Below are 22553 nucleotides of genomic sequence, written 5' to 3'. Positions count from 1 at the left end.
AAGTTTGTCAAAGTGAACACTTAGTATGACACATTTTAAGTAAGTTTTCTTCCCCCCTCTTCCCTTCTTCTCCTCTCTCTCCTTTCTTTCCTTCCCCACTTCCCAACTTATGGCCCTTTATTCTGCTAACATATTCACTAGATATGAATGTTTAAAGAGGAGAGTCGAGGACTAGTTCAACTTTATAATTTCCACACTGCCTGGAACAGTGCTTGGCATACAGTGGGTAGTCAATAAAAGCTGCTTGTTTAAATTGTGAATTCAATAACTTACATTTTTAAAAAATTTAGTCCCACTGCTTTCTATGAGCTTGCACATGTCAGATTTTAATCTAAGCTCTTACAAACTTGATGCCACGTCCTCCTCCCCAACAACCCAGTGTATATATGGTATATAGTATACAGTCCCTAAATTTTTGTTGCTGTTTTTTGTTTTGGGGGGGTTTTGGGGTTGTTTTTTGTATGTGTGAGGAAGATCCACCCCTGGCTAACATCTGCTGCCAATCCTCCTCTTTCCTTTTTGCTGGAGGAAGATTAGCCCTGAGCTAACATCCATGCCGATCTTCCTCTACTTTGTATGTGGAATGCCACCACAGCATGGCTGATGAGTGGAGTGGGTCTGCACCCAGGATCAAAACCTGCACACCCGGGCCGCCTAAGTGGAGTGTGCAGAACTTTAACCACTCCACCATGGGGCCGGCCCCTCTACTTTTTTTTTTTTTTTGAGGAAGATTAGCCCTGAGCTAACATCTGCCAATCCTCCTCTTTTTGCTGAGGAAGACTGGCCCTGAGCTAACGGCCATGCCCATCTTCCTCTACTTTATATGTGGGACACCTACCACAGCATGGCTTGCCAAGCGGTGCCAGGGATCCAAACCAGCGAACCCTGGGCTGCTGAAGCAGAACGTGCGAACTTAACCACTGCGCCACCAGGCCAGCCTCCCCCTACATTTTTTAATCAGGAAATTGAGGCTTAGAGAAATTTCATCACTTGCCCAACCAGCTACAGCCAGTAAGTACCAGAGCCAAGATTTGAAATGAGCTTTTTGACTGGAAACTCTAAACCTCTTGGATAGGGGTTATAGTTTATCTTCTACTTCACTAAGCACCCATTGACTAGTCAATTGTAAAATGGAGCATACAATCAAGAATACCCCATAAACTGTCCCCAGCAGGGTATGTGCTGTTGAGACATATTCAGGGACATCACAGTGAGAGCTTATCACAGAAGCAGCTGCATTTCAGACAGTCTGAGAAATGGGTCCATAAAGCCCTCGTCCTGAGATGCCCACTGCAATGCGAAGAGACTACCCACAGCGGCTTCTCTATTCCCCAAAGTTTGCAGATATCTGTCCAGAATGTGCCATCCTCTATTCTGTAACTTTGATAAAAAGGGAGGAGACAGACCGACCTTCCTTGCAACTGCTCAGAATCTCCTACCAGTAGCTTTAAGAATATTGTGAAATTTGCAAATACTGAAATTATAATAAAGAGAAGCAGCCAGGACAAGTTAAATACTAACTATCTAGGGAGAGATCACTATCTCAACAAGGATTCAAATGCTAGCATCTCTGACTGTAATTTCAGTGACTTCCTAATTGCTTCAAAACAGGTGAGAATATCTTCATTAGAAAAAGCACACATGCATGTGCGTGCGTGTGTGTGTGTGTGTGAAAGAGGGGGAGAGACAGAGAGACAGAGATAAGGGATAAGCATTCAACTTTTCAACAAACTTGGAGCACCTACTCCATGTTAGGTATTGTAGTGGGCACTGGGGACACAAGATGAAGAGAGGATATTAGTGTGTTTAACAAAAGGCCTGGAGGCAATGAAAACAAGAATGGAGAGGGGAATATTCTTAGAGATGGCATAGAAAGCCCAGGACAGTACAAAGTTGAATACCGTTATTCCCTCCTCTTACACAGGAGGCCTTATGGTCAAGTACCTTAATGTGAGCAAGGCCACTCCAAGAAAATACCTGACTTATTCAACTCCCTGTGTAATCGATGCTGGCTCCTTCTTTTATCCATCATGGGGAGTTTCCAACAGTGAGCAAGAAAGAGACTGTATGTTGTGATGGTATCATTCACAACCAATCTCAGTCAAGGTGGACAAATAGCTGATATGACAATCCATATATCTGAGAATAAACAGTTTAACTGCAGAGGAGCAAGGGTGACTTGGCCTAGCCCTCATATGCTGCCTGGACATGAAGTGGTCTCCAGAATGGACATTCGGGTGGGCAGGCAAACAGTAAGCATTGGAAAGTCCATAAACCACTAGGCTGAGAGGAGTGAGGTCGAGAGTGGACATGGTCTCTTGGAGAAGCGGTTCAGGCAGGACAAGGAAGGACTCCCAACTCCCCATCACCAGGTCCTGGGGGAAGTCCCACACAGAGTAGCAAGACATGGGCTATGACTCAGGGACAAGAAGGGGACTGACAGTTGTGGGTTAGGCGGGAAGTAGAGTTCAGAAAGAGCCAGATCCTAGTGCAATGAGAACCTGAGCCCTAAACTGCTCTTTGCCTTGACCTAGGATGAGTGCTGGACACCTGTGTGTGTGGTCCTATGATGTGGACAGGAGGATGTGGACATCCAGATGCCAGAAACTCAGCAGGTGGGATGCGGTAATTCTTGTCTACCATTTTCTTTCCTCCTTCCTTTCTCTACCTTTGACTATTTGGGAATTCCACTTTAGGCTATTTTTTTTCAAAGGTATGCTCTTTCTCCTCCTCTTTAGCTCCTTTATCTTCCTTCAACTCTTAGCTGACACCTCAGGAAAAATCTCCTGCCTACTCTCTTCTTTCCATTTTTCTATCCATTTATCTATCTTCCTCTCTTCATCAATATTTACGAAAATATCCCCATTCATCAGAGAAGTGGCAAATGTATACTTGAATCAAATAAAATGAAAGCTATGCATCTTAAAGTTAAATTTGGCACAGCAGAAACAATAATACGAACTCCAAAACTTTTGAAAGTATTCAGAAACATCTTTGAGAAAATGTTTCCATATTATCTCCCCTAATTAGGTCTACTTTTCTTCAGCATTGGCATTCATGATAAATAGAAAATTATCATATTCACTTTTTTCTCCTGTGCGTAATTACTTCTTCTATGACAACACTGTTTTCTATTATTCTTCATTGCCAGTATATAGCATTTTGGGTAATTATGAGTTAAATTACCTTCTGTAGGCTAGCCAGAATGCTTAACAACCACTTAAAACATTCTTTGTTCCCATTATGCGATGGAAACTTGGTTAATCGAGATGCTATAAATTTTCAGACCCACTGAAAATGTTTAATATTCAAAACTGATTTTAAACATTTTATTGATCAGCACTTTTATGGGAAGCTAGGTCAAGTCCTTCAGCACCTCTTTGATTTAAGCAAAATGTACCATCTCCTGGGCAAAGGAGGCCGAAAGGGGTCACATGGTTGCCTCTAGGGGATGAATCATCAGCAAGGTGAGTAGAAGGTGTGTTTCTCTATTCTCACAGCCTTAATGATTTAAATTAAAATATGAGTACAAAGACGGGGAAAGGAGGTTATGAAATGACATATATTTTAGGATTTAAAAAATTACTTCTGTTCATTCTCTACTTCCATACGGATCCCTCATTTCCTCACAGCTCCTACGGAAACACTCTGGCATCACTGGGTTCTTCTCAACAAACAGCCTGCTTACTGTGTCTTAGTCTGCAGGGTCCTGTGTGTGCTGTGGGAGATAACGCAACAGGAGAGTACAACGTTTAGGACAGGTTCAAAGCTAAGAGCACCAGTGGTCATCTTGACAGTGCGCTGGACCCTCCCCGTGGCTGTCGCTGTGCTCACTGTTCGCAGCACGCACTATTGCCAGCCCCAGAAGACAGAGCGACACTTACTCAGTGCAGGTGAGGCGAGTTAAGCACCAGAAAACAAAGGAGACTGCTAAAGGCGGACAGCACACAGCTACAGGCCTCAACTGAAAGGCAGATTTCCTGACCTTGGGTTAAACAGAGGTCCAGGAACAGAAAGAGTGCTTCTGTGTTTTGTGCCTGCAGCACATGGAAACTTGCTCTGTCCTCTGTACCGGAAGCGGGTACCAGAAAATCCAGAGGGAGAAAAAAGTTCTTCCAGGAACAAAGCCAGACTCCGACACATAACTGTGTGACCAAAGGCAAGTGATTAACTCTCCTAAACGTCAGTCTCCTAGGCTGATCACTGGGGCGTCATAGCATTCTGAGAATTCCAAGAAACAATTAGTAATTGGGCTGGCATGTGACAAGGAAAATCATGGCTAACAGAGGTTGTTTGTTTTAAAAGCTCCCCTTGCAAATTTTATTAGAGGGTCGGTGCTATGATCCTGTAGGGGGAGCACAGGCTCAAACACTCCCTTCTTTAACCTTCTCTACCAAGGAAATGACACGGATCGAGGCAGGGTAAGTGCTGGGCTGCAAAGACTTCACCACTTCAATTTTCACACCTTAAAAAAGACACACCAGGTACAAGAAGCTCCAGGAAGGTGTCATTTCCTGGGAGGTGGGAAGGGACTGAGCATGCAGCCTCTCCCCAACACCCTCTCCAGGTCAACTTTCTCTCCAGTTGCACTAGCCCCAACATCAGCAGAAGCATCTTCCTGCAGGGCAAATAATAAACAGACAAACCAACCTGAAACCGGCTGGTGCTGTCTTGTCTGGATTAAAAAAATCAAGAAAGATTAACACTTGGCTCCTAACTTAATGCAAATTTCTGCCAGCCCTAAAGATGTCTTGGACCATGATTGCCTCTTGACTCCTGACTGTGAAAACTACTTCCCGTTAATAAGTAATTTTAAAAGTCCTCCCCTGGGAAGGTCAAATAAGACCTATTTGGCTCCCCCTCTCCACAGAATCCCACTGCTGGAGCCCATCATATCTGTCACACACCAACCAGGGCAGCTCTGCTCCCCTGCTCCCTCAGAGTGAGCACAGTAGAAGCTGGAAGGAAGGGAAATGAGAATGACGGACTAAACTGAACCCAAGGGTCAAATTTACTTAAAGGCCAAAAACATGAGCAAAAGAGCTTATATAAGAGCTGCTGCGTTTTCCAGAGCAATTCCGAAAGCCCTGGAGCATATATCTTGAACGTGTTAAAACTTCCTTTCCCAGCCCCGGCTCTGGTGTGTGGCGTGGGCCATATGTGTTGAGGGAGGCAGACGCATTCCTACCAATGAGTGGCGTTAGACAGGGTCAGAGTCTAGCCAGCCCTGTTCCTCCAGGCCTGCTGGATCCTGCAGCCAAGCCCCAGTGCTGACACACCCATTTTCCAGGCGAGTCGCTGGGCAAGCCTGTCTGTCCCCTAAGCCTCCTTGCTCTGGTTATCTCCTGGTATCTACAGCAAGGCAAATCTCCACAGAGGCAGCCTCACTTCCTAACATATTACTCTCCCACTGCTAAGACTCCTCTCAGCTCTGCGCACTGCTCAGGGCCCTGCCCTCAGGGATAGTAAAGTCTTTTGCATAGTTTTACATCAGATTGTGACCACTGGTGGATTCATCTGTCCCCTTTGGCAAGTGATTTAAGCAGAACCCAAAAGTCCCTCAGGCCTCCAAGGTCTCCAACCAACAGCTGTGCCTGAATGTCCCAGCATCACACGTTGAAGAGCATGAAACTCTTTACAAGCAAGCACTTCATTGCTGTGGAAGTAACGAAACACTATAAGAGAGTGCCTCCCGTTAAAATGGATTAAAGCCCTCAACCAATGCTTATTTTTTAATCCTTCATATCTACCATGATATCTGTGCTCAGGACAGAAGACATGGCTCCTCTCCTCCAAGAGCACACAGTCTGACCACAACCACATAAACGACAGGTCCACGGTGTGCATCTGTTACAACAGAGGTCTGTAGCAAGTGTCACTGGAACTCAGATGAGGGTAATTTTTTTTTTTTTGAGGAAGATTAGCTCTGAGCTAACATCTGCCACGAATCCTCCTCTTTTTGCTGAGCAAGACTGACCCTGAGCTAACATCCGTGCCCATCTTCCTCTACTTTATATGTGGGACACCTATCACAGTATGACTTCACAAGTGGTGCCATGTCCGCACCCGGGATCCGAACCAACGAATCTCAGGCGGCTGAAGCGGAGGTGCGAACTTACCCGCTGTGCCACCTGGCTGGCCCCTGAGATAAGGGTACTTCTTAACCACAGCAGAAAGCAGGATGCTGGGTGGAACTGGGAAGAGACTAGTACATTTTAAAGGTGTGTACGTGTGTGGGAATGGAGGGGGAGGAGGTAGAGCAGAAGACTCCGGAAAAGACCAAGAGTATTAGAGTGGTTGTTGCAGAGTTTCATTCAGCACCAGGAACAAATTGCATGCCTATGTTGCTTTACAGTTAAGAGAATAATGCCATATACCTCCTCACCTGATGTCATACACGGGCAGATACCGTTCCCATGTGTACACAATTGGACTGAAGAAATCAGTGAGTGGTAAAATAAGAATGAAACCCAGGTATTCAGGCGCCTCAGCCCAGTGTCTTTCTGGAGCACAAGGCAGCCCCTGAGTGTAAGCTACAAGCACGCGTGGAGGAGACACTTGTGTGGGGGCAGGGCCACTGCAGACCAGCCACACGCTCTGGGCAGGAAACAGCTTTAGGGCAGTGGTTCTCAACTCTGCCTCCACATTAGAATTATTGAAAGAGATTTTTTAAATGTCCACACCTATGCCCAACTCCAGAGATCTGGATTTCACTGGTCTGGGAGCCTGCAGTGGACTTTACAAAGCATCCCAGGTAAGTCCAGTGTGCAGCCCAGGTCAGCATCACCACCGGAGGGGTCCCTTATGGACCCGTGCTTGCTTCAGGGTCTTTATGTAAAGCCTTTGCACTTACCCAAATCCTTATTCAGCTTAGGCAACTTAAACACTGAAATGCCAAAGGCATACAATTGTTTTGAATAACCTAGTGGCTACTCTGAATTTTATAATTTACACAAAAATAAAAGCTGCCGATGGTGAGTGCAAAATACAGAGAAAACACCCAGGCAAACAGCAGAATGTTGTCCTTGGGAGTTCGACTGCCCCAGCTACTCTGCAAAATCCTGCTCTCAGATTATTCTTGGCAGGAGTTAACCCTCAAATACTTGGTTCCAAACGGATTAGCTCAGAACTACAAATGAAAATGCAGGGACATTTCAGAAAAGAGTTATTAGGTATAATCCCAGATCAGCAGCCTGAATCAGCAAAACTGAGCATCCTGCCATATAAAAAATTTTTTTAAAAAACACCCAGTATGTTGGTTGGAACTTTTCCCATTAGTGGAACAGTTACAGCAACAACTCCCACCTCTATCCCCTCGAAACGTTCATGTTCACAGATGAAGTGGTTCCGCTGAGGAACTGAAGGCAGTTTAGGGGAGAGTGAGGCCCATGAAGAAAGCACATCGACTACCATCCATGCAACCGAAATGGCTTAGCAGACACCAGCTGACCACATGGAGCATCCTGGGCTGCTTTCCTGACGTGGCACTGATTCAGACACAAGACTTCTAGATACTTGTCATATTTAATCTAATGGAAAGGCACAGAACATTTTTAACCCAACAGCAGATAATTGTAATGAAATGATTCTGGCCAAGAGGGCCCATTTGTAATAATGAATTCAAATCAGATTCATAGAAACTATAATTCAGCCATAGTGAAAACCAGCTGCATTTTCCATATCATCTCTCTTCCAAGTAGGCAAAATAACTCAATATCCACATAATTATTTTTACTTTTCAAGTAGCCCTGTGAAGTAGCTGTGAGGAAGATAATATTGCCTCATTTGTAGAAAATGAGTTTCATCCACGTTCGAAACTCCAGCGTGGTCTTTGGCACGTCACTTCCTGACATCCCTCGGTGCAATCAAAGACCTAGCACGACAAATTGCCATCGCAAGGAGGGAAACCAGCCTTCTCCAAGCTGAGCGATTGCCTACTAGGGCTTTGGCCTCCTATGTGACGCCATTCAAGACTCAGAAACAGGCTTGGGTTACTCTGATCCAGGGTAGCCACATTTGAAAAGACATTTTGTGGCTGACAGGTGTGGGAATCATTCAATATTTTCAATACATTCAGAACACGTGCTGCATTCAGAACACTAGATTCCCAAACACTGAATTCCCAATAGAACACCTTTAAGGAGAATAAAGAGTGACTATACTTAAGGATTACAATTTTTAAAAGCAACAAACAACACAAAATCAAACATGCTGCAGTTATCTGGGGCCGAGGCTATGGCCTTCCAGAGACGAGAAGCAAGGACTCTCCCTCTGCGGACTGACAAGTTTTCACCTAGACGGGCACACAGCTGTTAGCCAATAAACCAAAGGAGCACGGAAAACCAAAGGAGAGCGATCGGGACCCCCAAAATCTGCAGGAGATGTTTATGTTGTTTTAAGAAACATTGTGACAGCAGAGAAATCAAGACTTTAAGAAAACAGAGAATAATAAGAATTAAGTGATAAAGTCAAAAAAAGAAGAGAATGAATAATAGGCAAAAGCATATAAAACAGAGGCATCCAATAAAAATGAAAGTGGAAAGTAACAAAAGAGAAGAGCACAAGAGGTAAAAGAAGGAGCACATAAAGAGATTAAAATGTGGACAGTGTGCTGAATTTCTCTATTTCAGGGCAAATTATACAGAAGAAGAGAGGCAAAATCAACACAAGACATGGGCTTACTTAAAAAACGCAGCACACACTCAGGTAACAGATAGCAGCTATACTCGCACATGGGAGGTTGGTTTTTCTTGTCCACAAAGCACAAAAAGCAACCATTCAGCTTTTCCTTTTTTAATCCCCAGCCCCTTCCCAAGCCCAGCTGCTAAACATTAGAACTGAAGATCCGGAAAACAGGCCAGCAGCTAATAAAAAAGGTCGATCAAAGCTGGCCCTCTGCTGGTGGAATAGTCTTCGTGCATCTGGGAAAGCAGAAAGCTCGAGTGTTTAAGTTTCTGGTTTCAGTTTCAGGGCAAGAGGAGGACAGAGGATTTTGGCAAGTTCAGCGCTGAGGCTTTACTCAACACTGGGCCTCTCTGCCCCCACAGCAGATTAGAAGATAAAGAGAGGTGTGTGGCAGCGTCAAGGACCTTCCTACCTACTCACATGTACCAGTGTCTTGTTGGTTCAGGTGCATTGGAGCCCCTGAGCTGCTCCAATCTTTGAGCCGACTGGGCTGCTGCAAATGTGCACCCCACAAGTTATTTCTCAGGGAGTGGGCTCCCGAAACTGCTCTGAGGCAGTGAAGTAGCGTATTTCACTGTGGTCTGCAACAGGCTATGGGGGGCCCACATGGCCAGGAAGGTTTTCCTTCCTGCTCTCAGGGAGGGAGTTCCTCCTTTTCTTTCTCTCCTCCTGGGGCCCTGAGTACTAGCAGATAAGGTTGTGGGACCTGTTCTCTAGCTCAAAAGAAGACTCAGCTAAGAATCACTCAAAGGGGCAAGAACCCAACCTCAGCCCTTGGGCTTAGAAAAGACTAGCCAGTGTCCCAGGAAGCCTGTCTTTCCTTCCCCAGCCTAGATGGGAGAGTTCAGCCAGGGGAGCCAAGAGAACAGGAAGGAAACACCACCCTCACCTGTTCCTTGGAGAAGCCAGGTTTTGTGGCTGGAAAATCTGGGGCAGAATGTTTTATTTTCACCATAACCATCAGAGTCACTGACAGGGCAAACGCATTCACCCTGTGTACGTCGTGAGCCAGAGTTCAGCTGGGACGCCCCTGAATCTGTCTCCTAGGACCAGAACTGCCTCATTAAAGGGATAAAAGATGATATCTGCTGAGCTGGTGGAAAGTGGTGGCTGCATTTTTATTAAAGTCTCTGCTGCAGCAGGCCCGGTCCCCAAAGGTTCATATTCCAAGAATCTCCACCCTCTGCCTCCAGCATGTAAGCGCTTCTCTGTAACTCATTAAGGTAAAACAGAAAGCTCTCCCATTGTGCTTCTTGCGCAGCAGTGATGTCCTTGCACAAAAGCTACACGCTTCCTCTCCTGGGCCCAGGCCTGCACGGACAGAACTGCCCTCATAACTGACCAGAGGGGTCCCAGGAGCACCACACAGGGCTGACACGGATGGCTACGTCTTGAGCAGACTCATAAAGGGCCACGGCCCAGCACTGGCAATTCCAGAGACTGCAATTTTAGGTATTTTTCTAATGGGGGTGAGGCAGCCCACCTGGACGTTACCCTGCCTCATAACACAGCTTCTGGCCTGTGAGAGAGCCACCAAGGCACCCAGTGATCTTAAACTGACCCCTTAGCGTTTGAATTCCAGGGCTCCCACGTTCTCATGTCCGTGCCAAGGCAAAGTGAATCCAGCCATCTCAGGGCCCTAAGATTCACGGAGACCAAGCATGGACCTCAGAGTTCACTTGTAAGATCCTGAGCCAGAAAAGCCAGAGTAAATGACAAACCTGTCCAGGAGAATGGGTTTTAGCTGCCACAGTACGCAAGTGGGCACCTCTTGGGCCTGCCAAAGGCCCTCTCACAGGCTCCACTCCCCCATGCAAAAGCCTTCTGTTCTCTCTCTCTTGGTCGCCCCTACCCTCATAATCAACTCCTCACATCCAAGGGGCTCAGTACCCCGCTGAAGTACAGCTCCCTACCTGAGGGTGGCGCTCTCCCCCTGCCGGACCGTCACGTTGTCCATAGCTTTGGGGAAGGTGGCATCTCCGCTGCGCACGGGCACTCCTGTGGGTACAAGGAACAGCAGCCTGAGAGACACGACCACGAGGCACTTCCATGGCAGGAACAGGTACCCACAGACCCCCATCCTCGACAGCCACAACTTCCCAGGACTCCGGCAGCGGCACGGTCCTTGTCCCCCGCCCCACACACCAGCGGGTCTCAGGAAGTGGTGTGGGGAGAGAGGAAAGGGATGGAGCAAGCCAGAAGCAGAGAGGGGGAAGAAGAAACGAGTCCAGGCTCTCCGGAGTCTAATGATTCTTCCTCAAATCCTGCCTCAGCTTTCCAGCCTAGCAGAACCGGATGCCCCCTCCTGCATCCAAAAAGAGCTTTCTTGACTCTCCCCTGGGGAGGAGAGAGGCAGCCGGGAAGGGAGAGGAAGGAGGAAGGTGCAGGGATGAAGGTCACAGATTGCTCTTTCTCTGCCTCTCTCTTCAAGATGCTACTTTAAGATTCAGTTGGGCACATTCTGCAGAGGTTTGGCATCAAAAGTTTATAACCCAAAGAAGCAAGGCAAGTGTCTCTGACATAAAGGAGATGTCATAAAAAGCTGCTGCTTCAAGGAGAGGAGAAAATGTTTTATTAGATCACACATATGTATAGATATATTTATAAAGCAGCCCAAGTCTCAAATCCGGAACCCAAAGGCGGTAAAAAGTTCCACCGCGGGGACCCGCAGCCGGCTCAGCCCGAGGATCCTCCGGTGCCGTGGATGTCCTCCGCCGCAGCCCGGTTGGCGACTGGCGGCCAGCCCGGCCCGCGCTCGCCAGCCCGCGGAGCGGCGCCAGGCGCAGGCTCCGGGCGCACGAGGAGCTGGGCGGACGGCGCCCCCGCCTCCTCCGGGGACGCGGCACGGGCCGCGCGGACGCGCGGACGCCACGCTCAGCGGCCGCCCCCGGCCTCCGCGCCGCCTTCCTCCCGGGAGCAGCCCCGCCGCGCGCGGGCCCCGACCGCCGGGGTTGTCATGGCAGCGGCTCCATCATTGACCGCCACTTTCTCCGGTGCCGGCGCGAGCGGGCGGGCCGATTGCGCGCTCATCCCGGCGGGCGGGCGCGGGGCGAGGGCGCCCACCTTAACCCCCGCCGCGCCCACGCGGCCTGGGGAGCCGAGCTGGGGGAGGCCCGCCCCGCAGCCCCCGGTACTCTGCCCCCGACACCCGGAGCCAGCCGAGAGAATGCTGCGCGCCTCTCAGTGGCTTCCCCTGCCTGGGGGCGAAGGGGAAGGGGGTGGGGAGTAGGGGCGGGAGGGGGAGTTCTGGGGAAAGCAGCAAATAGAAAACTGACGTTCGCACCTTCCTCCTCGGATGTCAGAGCAGAAATTGCCAAACCCAACCCTGGAGAACTGAACTACGTTCCCCTCTCCAGGTTCCTGGACCGGTGTGCACGTCCGCCACTGCCTCCCGTTCTCCACCTGGCCAAGCTACAGTCCTGTGGCAGAGCTCTCCTGGGCCTTCGCAGAGAGAGGGAGCGTGCTTTCTGCTCTGATGACCCACCTCGGAAATACTCGTGGCCCTTGACTTTCTCTCTCTCTCTTAAACTGACGAATCTGCATTTCTTCTCCCCGCACCACATGCGAGATAGTCCCCATCCTACTCCCTATGTATGACTCACATATCTTATTGTAAAAAAGCAGGAGCTGGGAAAAACACAGAGATCCTAAAAAGTATAGGACTGATTGTCATCAAATCCATCCGTCGATGCCTCTGTGATCACAACATGAAGTGGCACCAGAAAGGGATTGGAAAGGACCCGGTGATAGGGCCTTCTTAGAGGCCAACCGATCAGTTTGTTTGGGCTGGGACTCATTTCTTTCAGCCCTTACCTCTGGAGCTCAGTCTGGCCTGGGTTCTGGCAGGAGGGTCTGTTTCTGCCCCCGCTGGCAGGAGCCACCCGTACTGCAGGACTCCCACCGTTGGATCTTAGTTTAATGCTGTTTGTGTGAATTTGCTTTGCTATATTCTTTCTCAAATCCTTTTGTTAAATTAGACTGGGCTCTGAACGATTGTTACAACGAAATTTAATTCAAAAATATGCTTTAAACTGTTGTTATTTGTGACTTTAGTTGCTAAAGGATACAAAGACTCGTCCCCTGCTCTCAGTTCCGGGGGCTGAGCACCAAGAACTGCTGCCCCATCCCCGCTTGAAGAACGGTGGCGCACATACATTTTTAGGTCTAAAATTTTTAATTAGAGCAGCATACCTCAAGAACAAAGAATACTTGTCACTAGTCGTCTCATATATGTTTTACATGTTTTAATATAGTGAAAACATCTACCAGCTCCTTTCCGGAAAGCAGATCTTAACAAAGGCAGGAGTGGTGAGGAGCCCTCACCAGTGAGCTCCCGGGCTCGGAGGCTGAGAGGAGTAGAGATGCGGAGAGGAAAGGATGAGGGCTCAGAGAGCAGCCAAACTAGTACTTCTTCCGGGCTGCCCCACACGTCTTCCCTTACGATTTGAGCGTGCCTTGGCCCTCTGTGTGCAGGTCGTCGTGCCTAATCCTCTAGACTGGGCGGTGCTCTGGTGCATTGCCACCAGACTGGAAAGGCTTCTTGGTGCTTTATCTGTGTAAAGCTGAGAATGTGAGACTGTGCTTATGATTTTCTTCGATTACAGAGTTTGTGTCTTGAACACTGGGGGCGGGCGGGTGAGCGGGGTGGGGGTGGCGGCAGCGGGGTTGGATCAGGCTGCCGTACAAGTCACCCAGCTCCTGCCATTTGGTTCTGGGGTGCTCAGATAACGTTCGCTGTTCTGTACCAGTTGGTCCTAGTGCTTCTCGGGAAATGCAAATAGGGGCAGTTGCTAAATGCTAAATCAGCAGCTGCTTGAAATGGGAGGAGTTACACAGAAAGAAAAGAAAGAAGGAAAGAGCATGAGATTCCAGGTGGGAGAAGAACAGCTGGGGCAAAGAAAGAAGAGAGGCAGAAAGAGGTTGAAGGGAGGCATTATGCATTCTTAATAGTAGATGATAAAGCCTGCTCTTGAGGAAGGAATAAACCAAGGATCTGTTTTTTGCAGGGCTGGCTCCCCTCCCTGTAGGTATGTGCAGTCCTAGAGAGCAGGGCCCACATCTTTCTCTTCTTTAAACTGGCTTCATGGTTCAACACGTATGGGTTAATAAATGGGCTGAACTCAAGGGTTAGTGGGTCAGGAAAGAACTGCAGAGGCCTGATCTTTGTGTTAATCTATGCCAGTGTACAGTTTTGTGAGGGAGATTTCATTCATCTGTAAGACCTTGTTAGGGACAAGTATATCCATTTATAGAATAGAAGGCCAAACCAAATTGAAGGGCAAAAGAGAAAAAGGGATGAGGTTCACAATAAACAAGGACTATAGTAGTTTCTGTCAGGAGTTTCCTATGAAATGCTTGACTGAGTACCAGATAGAGAGACCCCCAGTTAGACCCCTCTTGGAGCATGATGACATATATGAAGAAAAATTATATGAGGACAAATTAAAGCACTGACTAAGACATTGGTTCCGAAGTTGGACTGCTCTTCAGATAGTGGCTCCTTGACTTCGCAGCTGTGTGACTGATGTCTAATAATACCTAACTCACCTGTTGGATGGGGTTTGGGGGTGTCTTGATCTGTGATCTCGGTCAGCTGAAAGCCCATGATTCTGCTGTGGAAGGTAAGAACTGGAGCATGGGCCCTGGCGTAGGCATAAATCCTGCCTCTAAACCTGACTTCTGGGTGACTTTACACAACTCCCTTAGCTTTGCTAATCCACAGTTTTCCCATCTGTAAATAGAGGCAATGATAGTAATGAACGTGTACAGTATTTGTGACTGTTAAATGAAATACTTTGTGTAATGCAATCAGCATCCTGCTTGGCACTCAGTAAGAACTCAGTAGATGGTACTTCTCCTGGCCTATAAAAAGAAGCCTGATTCCCCAACGTCACAGGTGTCTTCTCAGAAGTGGCTCTGTGAGCACATAAGCTGTCCATAGCAGGTAGGCAAATCCCCAAGTTGTCCAAAAGTTTTGTGTGTGTGTATGGGAAACAGGACAAGTCTTTTTCTGAGTTTGAAGACCCAATTTTAGAATCAGAAGTCATCTAAGGAGCAAAAGTGGTTATTAACAAGGTTTCATTTGACCATGGAGGGGCTACCTAGATGAGGATGGCTGTTGGGAATTCTGGATCTAACGGAAATATCTGAATTTATTTAATGAAATGTGTATCCAGTTGTAAAAGCAATTTCCAACTGTGTGCTATTCATAAATAAGGAAAACTTACAGCTTGTGTTTATCTGAGAGGAGATTGTGGCCAGCTGCTGGGTGTGTGCATTAGGAAGAAACATTAAGTAAGAAGGCTGTGTGTGATGCCTGTTTGCAATACAGGAACTTACCTCCGTCAGTAAGGGCCCCGTGGGGCGGAGCGACTGGGGAGGCACTGTGGTGGAACCTGAAGAAGTCAGTTCTCTCGGGGCCCTGAGGGGCCAGAAAGGTTTGCTAGCGAACAGAGAGGTAAGAATTGACTGGGCCTTTTATTTTTAGGCTCAAGGAAGTTCCAAGAAATGGAAATACATGCTGCCAGAACACAATACTTTGGATGAGACACAAGTGCTGTTCTCTGTGAAACCCAAAGCACTCCCCATCCCACAGCTGCCCACACGGTCAGTGCTAGACAGCAATGAGAAACTTCACTTCTCATTGTCTTTTTGCACACTTGCAAACTGAGACAAATATGTCAAATGGTTTCGCTAGTCAGTTGCTGACTTGAGGCCAGAACGAGCTGAATGAGCTGAATCGTATTCTGTCCCTCTTTCTATCATAGAGCACACAACATCCTTCCTAACACGGGTCTCCTTTGCTTGGGCTAGTGGGAAGAACTGATACTGGACTGAATTAAAATCCATGCTTCGCATCCCATCTCTGCCACTTATAAGCTCTGTGATCTTGGGCACATTGGTTATCCTTGCTGAGTTTGTATCTTTTCCCCTGTAAACAGGGGTAATAAGAGCTTCCTGCCAGGGTTGCTGTGAGAATGAAGACAGATGATACATGTGACAGCTCCTAGTACAGTGCCTGGCTCAGTGGCAGCTATCAGTGACAGTGAATATTCAACTCCTCTTCTCGTCTCTGTGCCAGAATAACTGAAATTGACCAGACAAAACCAAAGCAAACAAAACAGCAAAAATAACCCAATGGGCTAACAAAAGCAACCACCAAAAAACCCATAAAGTAAGCAAGCCAACAGAAAAACATAAGGCACACAAGATTTGCATTGTAAGAAGATACACAGGAGGTGTTCCCCAAGACTGATGGAGTGACTTCTCATAGCTGGGGAACCCAGTTGCTACCCTTATGCTACTCTTGTCCATCAAACTGCTCATGTGCATGTGTGTGTGTGTGTAACTGTCGCTCTCCCGTTAGAACAGCAAGCTCCCCAAGAGCAGAGTGTTGGTTTGCCTCATCCCTGGCTCCTATGCCACGGACTACAGGCTGGCACAGAGTAAATACCAGCAAATATTTACTGCGTGAAGGAACTGATGTCCATTCTCCACAGTCTGTGGAAAGTCAGGGGAGCTGACAGCAGAAGATCCAACCCGAGACTCTGCTAGTAACACTCTCCTGCCCTTCCTGACCCCCAGACTCCTCAAAGGTTGGACGTCGCAAGGCATCAACTGCAGTAAAGCATCTTCTTCTAGAAAGACTGGAGACCCCTGTAAAGGGACCAATTTCCACAAGCTATACGATCAAATCAGCCTCATTACTTTATAGTCACACCTCATCTAGTTCTGTAAGTCAAATAACAAAAAACACTATATTGAGACCTATGAGCCATAAAATGTGTTTTTTAAATGCTCAGTGGGAGTTACTACAATCTTACCCCTCCCGTGTCTCAACATAGCTTCCAGTGGAAAGAGTGTGACAAGTGGAAACTGGATGCTTCCACCCAGGGAACCAGGGTGTGCAGGAGAGAGTGTCCGTCAGGGGTCAACTTGCCTGGCTTTAAATCTGGGCCTGCCGCCGAGAAGCTGGAGACCTTGGGCAGTGGAGCTGACTTCTGTGAGCCCAAGTTTCCTCATTGGTTAGTTGGCAACACTCTACTTTTTCTTTCTTTGAGGAAGTGACCAGTCATATGTGCGACACCCAGCAGAGAGCCTGGCACAGAGCAAGTGCTCAGTAAGCAGGTGCTTGAGGCAACTTCACCTGGGCCCTCTCCCCTTCCTGCTGAGATGAATCTGATCTCTCTCAGTCTCAGAGAGGAACTAGAACTTGTATTTTATACCATATGTTGGTTACTTGCAATCTTCTCTCACTTGCCGAACTTTTCTTTATATTGTTTATTTATTTTGTTGATTAATTCATTTAATCACTCTTTTTTGGGCAGGGGTTGGGACCAAGATTCATTGAATTTCTAGGCACTCTGCTGGGCCTGGGGATACAAAGAACATGATATATTACCTGCTCACAAGGAGTTTATAATCTACTAGGGCAAATAAATCAGATATTGAAGTTCAATATGATAAGATTTAAAAATAAAAATATGCAAGGATTCTATGGCATCTCAGAGTTGGACCATCTAAACTAGATTAGAGTTCTTAGAAAGCTGCTCAAAGGAGGTGACTCTCAAATTCACTGTTAAAGACCGCGTATTTAGGATTTAGGCTGCCACTTGGTGTCTGATGTTGGCAACTGAGTGGATGGTATTACTAATCACAGAGAAATAGTGAGAATAGTTGATGCTGAGTGGAGGGTGATAAATGATACGTATTGAACATAACATGCTGGTGAAAGGTCCAAGTGATGCTAATTGGCATTTGAATATTTAGGTTTTGAGCCTGAGAAAGAGACAATGTTTACAGTTACAGATTTTGGATTCATCCTTGTGTAAGTGGGAGCTGAAGCCCTGGGTACTAATGAAGCCACTCAGCAAGAGCAGGAGAGTGAAAAGAAATAAAGCACGAAGTATGAATTCTGGGCAACACAAACCTTTAAGGGGGGAGTGGAGAATTCATGAAGGATTCTGCAGAGTGGCCGGAAAAATAGAAAGAAATCAGGGATCAATAGCCTCATAGAAATCAGGGATGAGACAATAAAGAAAAGAACGGTTAACAGTCTCAGAGTGTAGAGAATTCAGGTAAGTGAAGGATGGACAATCCTGCTTTCATCAGGCACTGCAGAGGACACTGGTGGCTGGCAGAAGCAGTTTCACCGCTGGGACAGCAGCAGAAGTTAGGCGATGGTGAGCTTAGGGATGGCAGAATCCGAGGAGTGCAGAAGCAAATGTGGCCAGGCTTTGCAGCTCAGCCGTGAAAGAATGTGAAAGGGGAAAGTGCAGGCTCCAACTGGACAGACACGCGGCCCAGCGGGAGCTTAGTGTTGTGCTTTATTTTTTCGTCTGCTGCATGACAGACTTGCATATTGATACATGTGTCTGAAGGTGAGAGTTCCTTGGAGGTGTCCTGCACCTGCTGGGCTAATCTTGGCATTCTCTCCACGGCTGATGGTTAATAAATGTGTGTGGAGTGAGTTGTGTCAGGTCAGAAGTGCCACCTCTGGACCCACTCAGGGACAGACCAACATTTCAAAAGTAATGACAGTGGTCATCATCCTCCTCCTCGCCTGCGCAGACACGAGTGTGCACAGTCACAGATATGATCCAAGTGATCCTTTAAAGAGCTCTGTGAGGAAGGTGTTGTCATTGTTAGATCAAGACACCAATGCGTAGAGAAGAAAAATTCTCCCTAGTCATTTCTAGGAACTAAAGTAGAAAATGCTAACTCTTTTCTCTCCCCATCACGGGTCACTGCTGTGTCACCAGCACCCTTAACAGTTCCTGGCATATAGTAGATTTTCAATAAATATTTATTCCATTAATTAAAAAAAATAGTTAAGTATCTCCACTCCATTCCCTCCAACCTCACGGATACAGCTATTCAAGTTTCACGTACCGAAGATCAGATGATCGAAGACTTTTGTCCTCATTTGGACATTGGATGAGATTGTATTGGCAGCAATTTAGCTTGAGGTGAAGGACAAAAATCAGAGTAGTGCAGTTTGTATCACTCCAAAATCCTGTGCCCATACACTGCTGCTGTTGGACTGCGCTATGATTTGTATTGTAAGAAGCTCATTGTGGTGGGAGAGCAGGCAGCTGGACCACAAGGCTAACAGGCAAAGTAGACAGGCTTTGGATATTGGTATTCTAATTAATAAAACACAACCATGTTAATCAGAAACTTAGCTTGTGATTTACATAATTACTATGATATTTGGTAACTTGGCATAAAGTAAACCACTAGTGAAGTGTCATCACGTCACAGAGTCCAGCCCTTGTTCATTTATTTGTACGGGTTCTCAAGCTCCGCAACGTGTGCTTGTGTTCTGGTCACATTTTAAAATGTACTTTTATTGTGAGTGTTGGCAAAAAAAAATTTGAGGTGCATTGGACTAGACAGTGTCTAAAATTCTGCTTGCCTGTAAGCGTCCTCAACACCACTGCCCGGATATCTGGGATTTGGCTCTGAATAGCCTCTTTTCATCACCGCTAATGCCCCCTCCCACCTCTTAACTCAATACCAAAATTATCCTCTGAATGTAATCCCGAAAGTTCTCTCTCATCTCCTCTCAGCTGCCCTAGCTCCCAGGCCCCTTGCTGGGTGGATTCAGTACAAAGACTGAGACAGGAAAAAAGAAACGCTCTGGGTCACGAGGCTCTAAATTGCCTGTGGCGGCAAGAAGTACGGACCAGAGAACTGGGAAGGGAGAAGACAGAATCAGCTCTTGACCCTCCCTCCTCCAGGCATCAGGAAGTCTTGGGAAAGAGGAAAGGAAAGGAAATGGCAAAGAAGACAAGGAAAGAACGGAGCATTACAGGGGAGAGAAGGAGGATGCATCCAAGCATCTGGTATTAGAGTCTCCAGAAAAATAGAACCAGTAGGATTATGTATATGTATGTTTTATCCCTTTCTTTCTCTATAAATCTATGTACCTGTACGTAGATACGTATATCTCTATACATAGATATATAGAGAGATAAAATATAGATAGACAGGATATATAGAGAAGATATATAGTCCAATATTTACCTGTCTATTTATCTATCTGTATAGAGATTTATTTTAAGGAATCGGCTCATGTGATTGTGGAGTCCAAAGTTTGTGGGGTAGGCTGGCAGGCTGGAGACCCAGGGAAAAGTCAATGTTGCAGTTCAAACCTGAAGGCTGTCTCCTGGCAGAATTGCCTCTTCTTCAGGGAGGCCAGTCATTTTTAATTAAGGCCTTCAACTGATTGGATGAGGCCCGCCCACATTATGGAAATTAATCTGCTTTGCTCAAAGTCTGCTAATCTAAACGTTAATCTCATCTATAAAATATCTTCACAGGAACATCCAGGATAATGTTTGACCAAATATCTGGCACCGTGGCCCAGCCAAGCTGACCATAAAATTAACAATCACGCATCTCAATTTCCCTTTGCAGCAACCCTACTAAAAAGATTAAAACAAGTATTCTTTCAGGAACTAGAAAAGGGAAGGGAGGAAAAAGTACCTCTGCCTCTTTCCCGGATAGTTCTTCCATCGGCAAGCTAGTGCTTAACTTTGTTTCTCAAACGTCAAAGCCCAATTAGAGTTTAAAGAATTCATATCACAAAATACTTGGAAAGAGTTAGCGCATTGGTGTGAATGGATTTTATGTAAAATGCAGTTTGTTTTTCCCTTGCATGACTGGGGAAGAGGATCTAAAGCAGGCGGTACAGAAACAGGGGGTTTGGTGCCATAGAAAATGAGAAAGAAAACAAGAGTATCGCGAGGCCAATAATGACTTTGTAAGTCGTAAGTGTGCGCACGGCTTCAATTTATCAAGATTGACTTCGGAAAAAACTCAGAATCCACATACAATAAGACTACACACAGGCACAGATTTAGAAGTGCTACTTTGATTCTGGGGAAGTAGAAAGGAAATTGGGAGGAGAGGATTCTTCAGGACAAAGAAGGAAACAACGAACCAGCCCTGTGTCATCTCACGCGGAGCCATCTCAATTGTTCTTTCAAAATGAAATTGGGTGACTGCCTGTCTTAGGTTTTGGAATGAAACATAATCCAACAGATGCCCTGTTACGTGGCAAAATGCCAACCATCAATTAAGGAAGGGAAATAGAGAAACATGTCCATCTTTGCTCTAAGAGTGAGCTTAAACACACTGCGTGGACCTCCTGACCTTTATCAGAAAGATTGGACCACTAGGTAGAGAGCACCAGAGAGGGGACTGAGAATCTGCTCCTCCCACTGCTGCTGTTAACACTAACACTTGCCGAATGCAGACGGCACACGAGATTCTGCGATAAATGACTTCTATGCACAATCTCATTTAGCTAGTCCAAGAATCCTAATTTTGCAGAATGAAAACTGAGACTCAGAGAGGGCGACTTGTACAGGATCAGAGTGTCAGGAGGCAAGCTCTCCTTAAAGCCCCAGTCCTTTCCTCCTTACCATAGGCACATCAGAAGTTTGCTGCTTTTAACTGTTTTTTTTTTTTTTTTTGAGGAAGAGTAGCCCTGAGCTAATATTCACCACCAATCCTTCTCTTTTTGCTGAGGAAGATTGCCCCTGAGCTAACATCTGTGCACATCTTCCTCTATTTTATATGTGGGATGCCTGTGACAGCATGGCTTGATAAGCAGTGTGTAGGTCTGTGCCCGGGATCCGAACCTGCAAACCCCGGGCCACTGGAGCCAAGCACATGAACCCAACTGCTATATCATGGGGCTGGCTCCAGAAGTTTGGTGCTTTTACCATAGAGAGAATCCCAATATCTAGAAACCTGGAATCCCATTTGCATGAAAAGCACAACTATTGTGGCGGAAGTGGGAGACTGCGGTGATGTCAGGACCAGGGGTTGCAGATGGCGGAGGTTAAGAGGGAAACAAAAAGTGAGAGGGAGGCAGGGTCCCTACAAAAGCATAGGCTGCTTCAGCTGAAGATGAAGCAAGGCTGTGAAATAAAGCTGTGCCTCCTGTTCTATTTTCCACCATCTCCCTCCCCCTCTCCATCTGTCTGTCTCTTCCCTTTTCTCTCTCCCTCTGTCTCTTCTCCCCTTGCAAATCTTCATCTGCTAATTTCCATCTAACACGTTTATGAATTAATTCCAATACTTTTCTTTCTCTGTCAAGATATCCTGCTTTCTAACCTCCCCCACCCTTTGGCAACGTGTGCATTTTATTCCACAGGCTGTTTTTCTGACAGCTCCCAGATGTAGTTATTTGCTCTGACATCTTTGTGCATGCAATCAACCCATGTCACTGAGGGTCTGCAGAGAAGAGAGACTGGGTCTGCAGCTGGGCAACCTTGTAGGTGCGTGGTGGAGCCGAGCGAGAGTGAGGATGAGGGGCCCTGAGGGGAGGACAAGTGAGGGAATGCCTCCAGTGTCCTGTGCTGCCCCCCTCCAGCAGCAAAGCTCCCCAGGTTCTGAAATAAGGCATAGGTCACTTTCTTCTGCAAGTGGCAAGGGTCTGTCAGAAATGAATCTTTATCATCCTCATCTTCATTAACACAAACTAATGGTGCTGGGCAGGGAGCTCTAAAAATAGTTTTCTTGGAAACATATAAAAAAGACAGACACATAAACAGCACACCAAGCTAAACCCCAGTGCCTTTTCAGCTCTGTAATACCTGTGCTTCTAGGCACACTGAAATGGTTAAAGAATAAATTCTGAGATTTTCACATCTTAAATCAATCAAGAATAAGTGCATTTTAAGGATGAGCAAAATAAAGAAGTGGGTAGTTCTAAAGAGCAAAAGAAATAAGCAAATAGCACTTAGAGTGCCGAACCTGGTAGTTTCCATATCCGAGTTTGATAGATAGACTGATTGATTGCTGGATTGGTGGATGCATTTAAGGTGGAAGAGTCAAGAGAATGCTATTTGTAA

The 22553-nt window shown here is 46.6% G+C and overlaps 1 protein-coding gene across 7 annotated transcripts in view; it reads right to left on the bottom strand.

Moving 5' to 3' along the window:
* Positions 1 to 22553, bottom strand: part of OPCML (opioid binding protein/cell adhesion molecule like) — a 1013450-nt gene that overhangs the window by 456973 nt on the left and 533924 nt on the right. For 3 of the 7 annotated variants that reach the window (XM_070489898.1, XM_070489901.1, XM_044752638.2), the window contains one exon: positions 10599 to 10683. In XM_070489898.1, coding sequence (XP_070345999.1) covers positions 10599 to 10683 — 85 coding nt within the window. Of the gene's footprint in view, positions 1 to 10598; positions 11870 to 11968; positions 12669 to 22553 lie in introns of those variants that run through there. The other 4 variants (XM_070489899.1, XM_070489897.1, XM_070489900.1 and 1 more) reach the window with 3 other exon arrangements.

Source organism: Equus asinus, chromosome 20 (assembly GCF_041296235.1).
Source record: "Equus asinus isolate D_3611 breed Donkey chromosome 20, EquAss-T2T_v2, whole genome shotgun sequence".
NCBI classification, from domain to species: Eukaryota; Metazoa; Chordata; class Mammalia; order Perissodactyla; family Equidae; genus Equus; species Equus asinus.
Note: the sequence above shows the minus strand (reverse complement) of the source record. Positions and strands in the feature narration are given on the sequence as shown.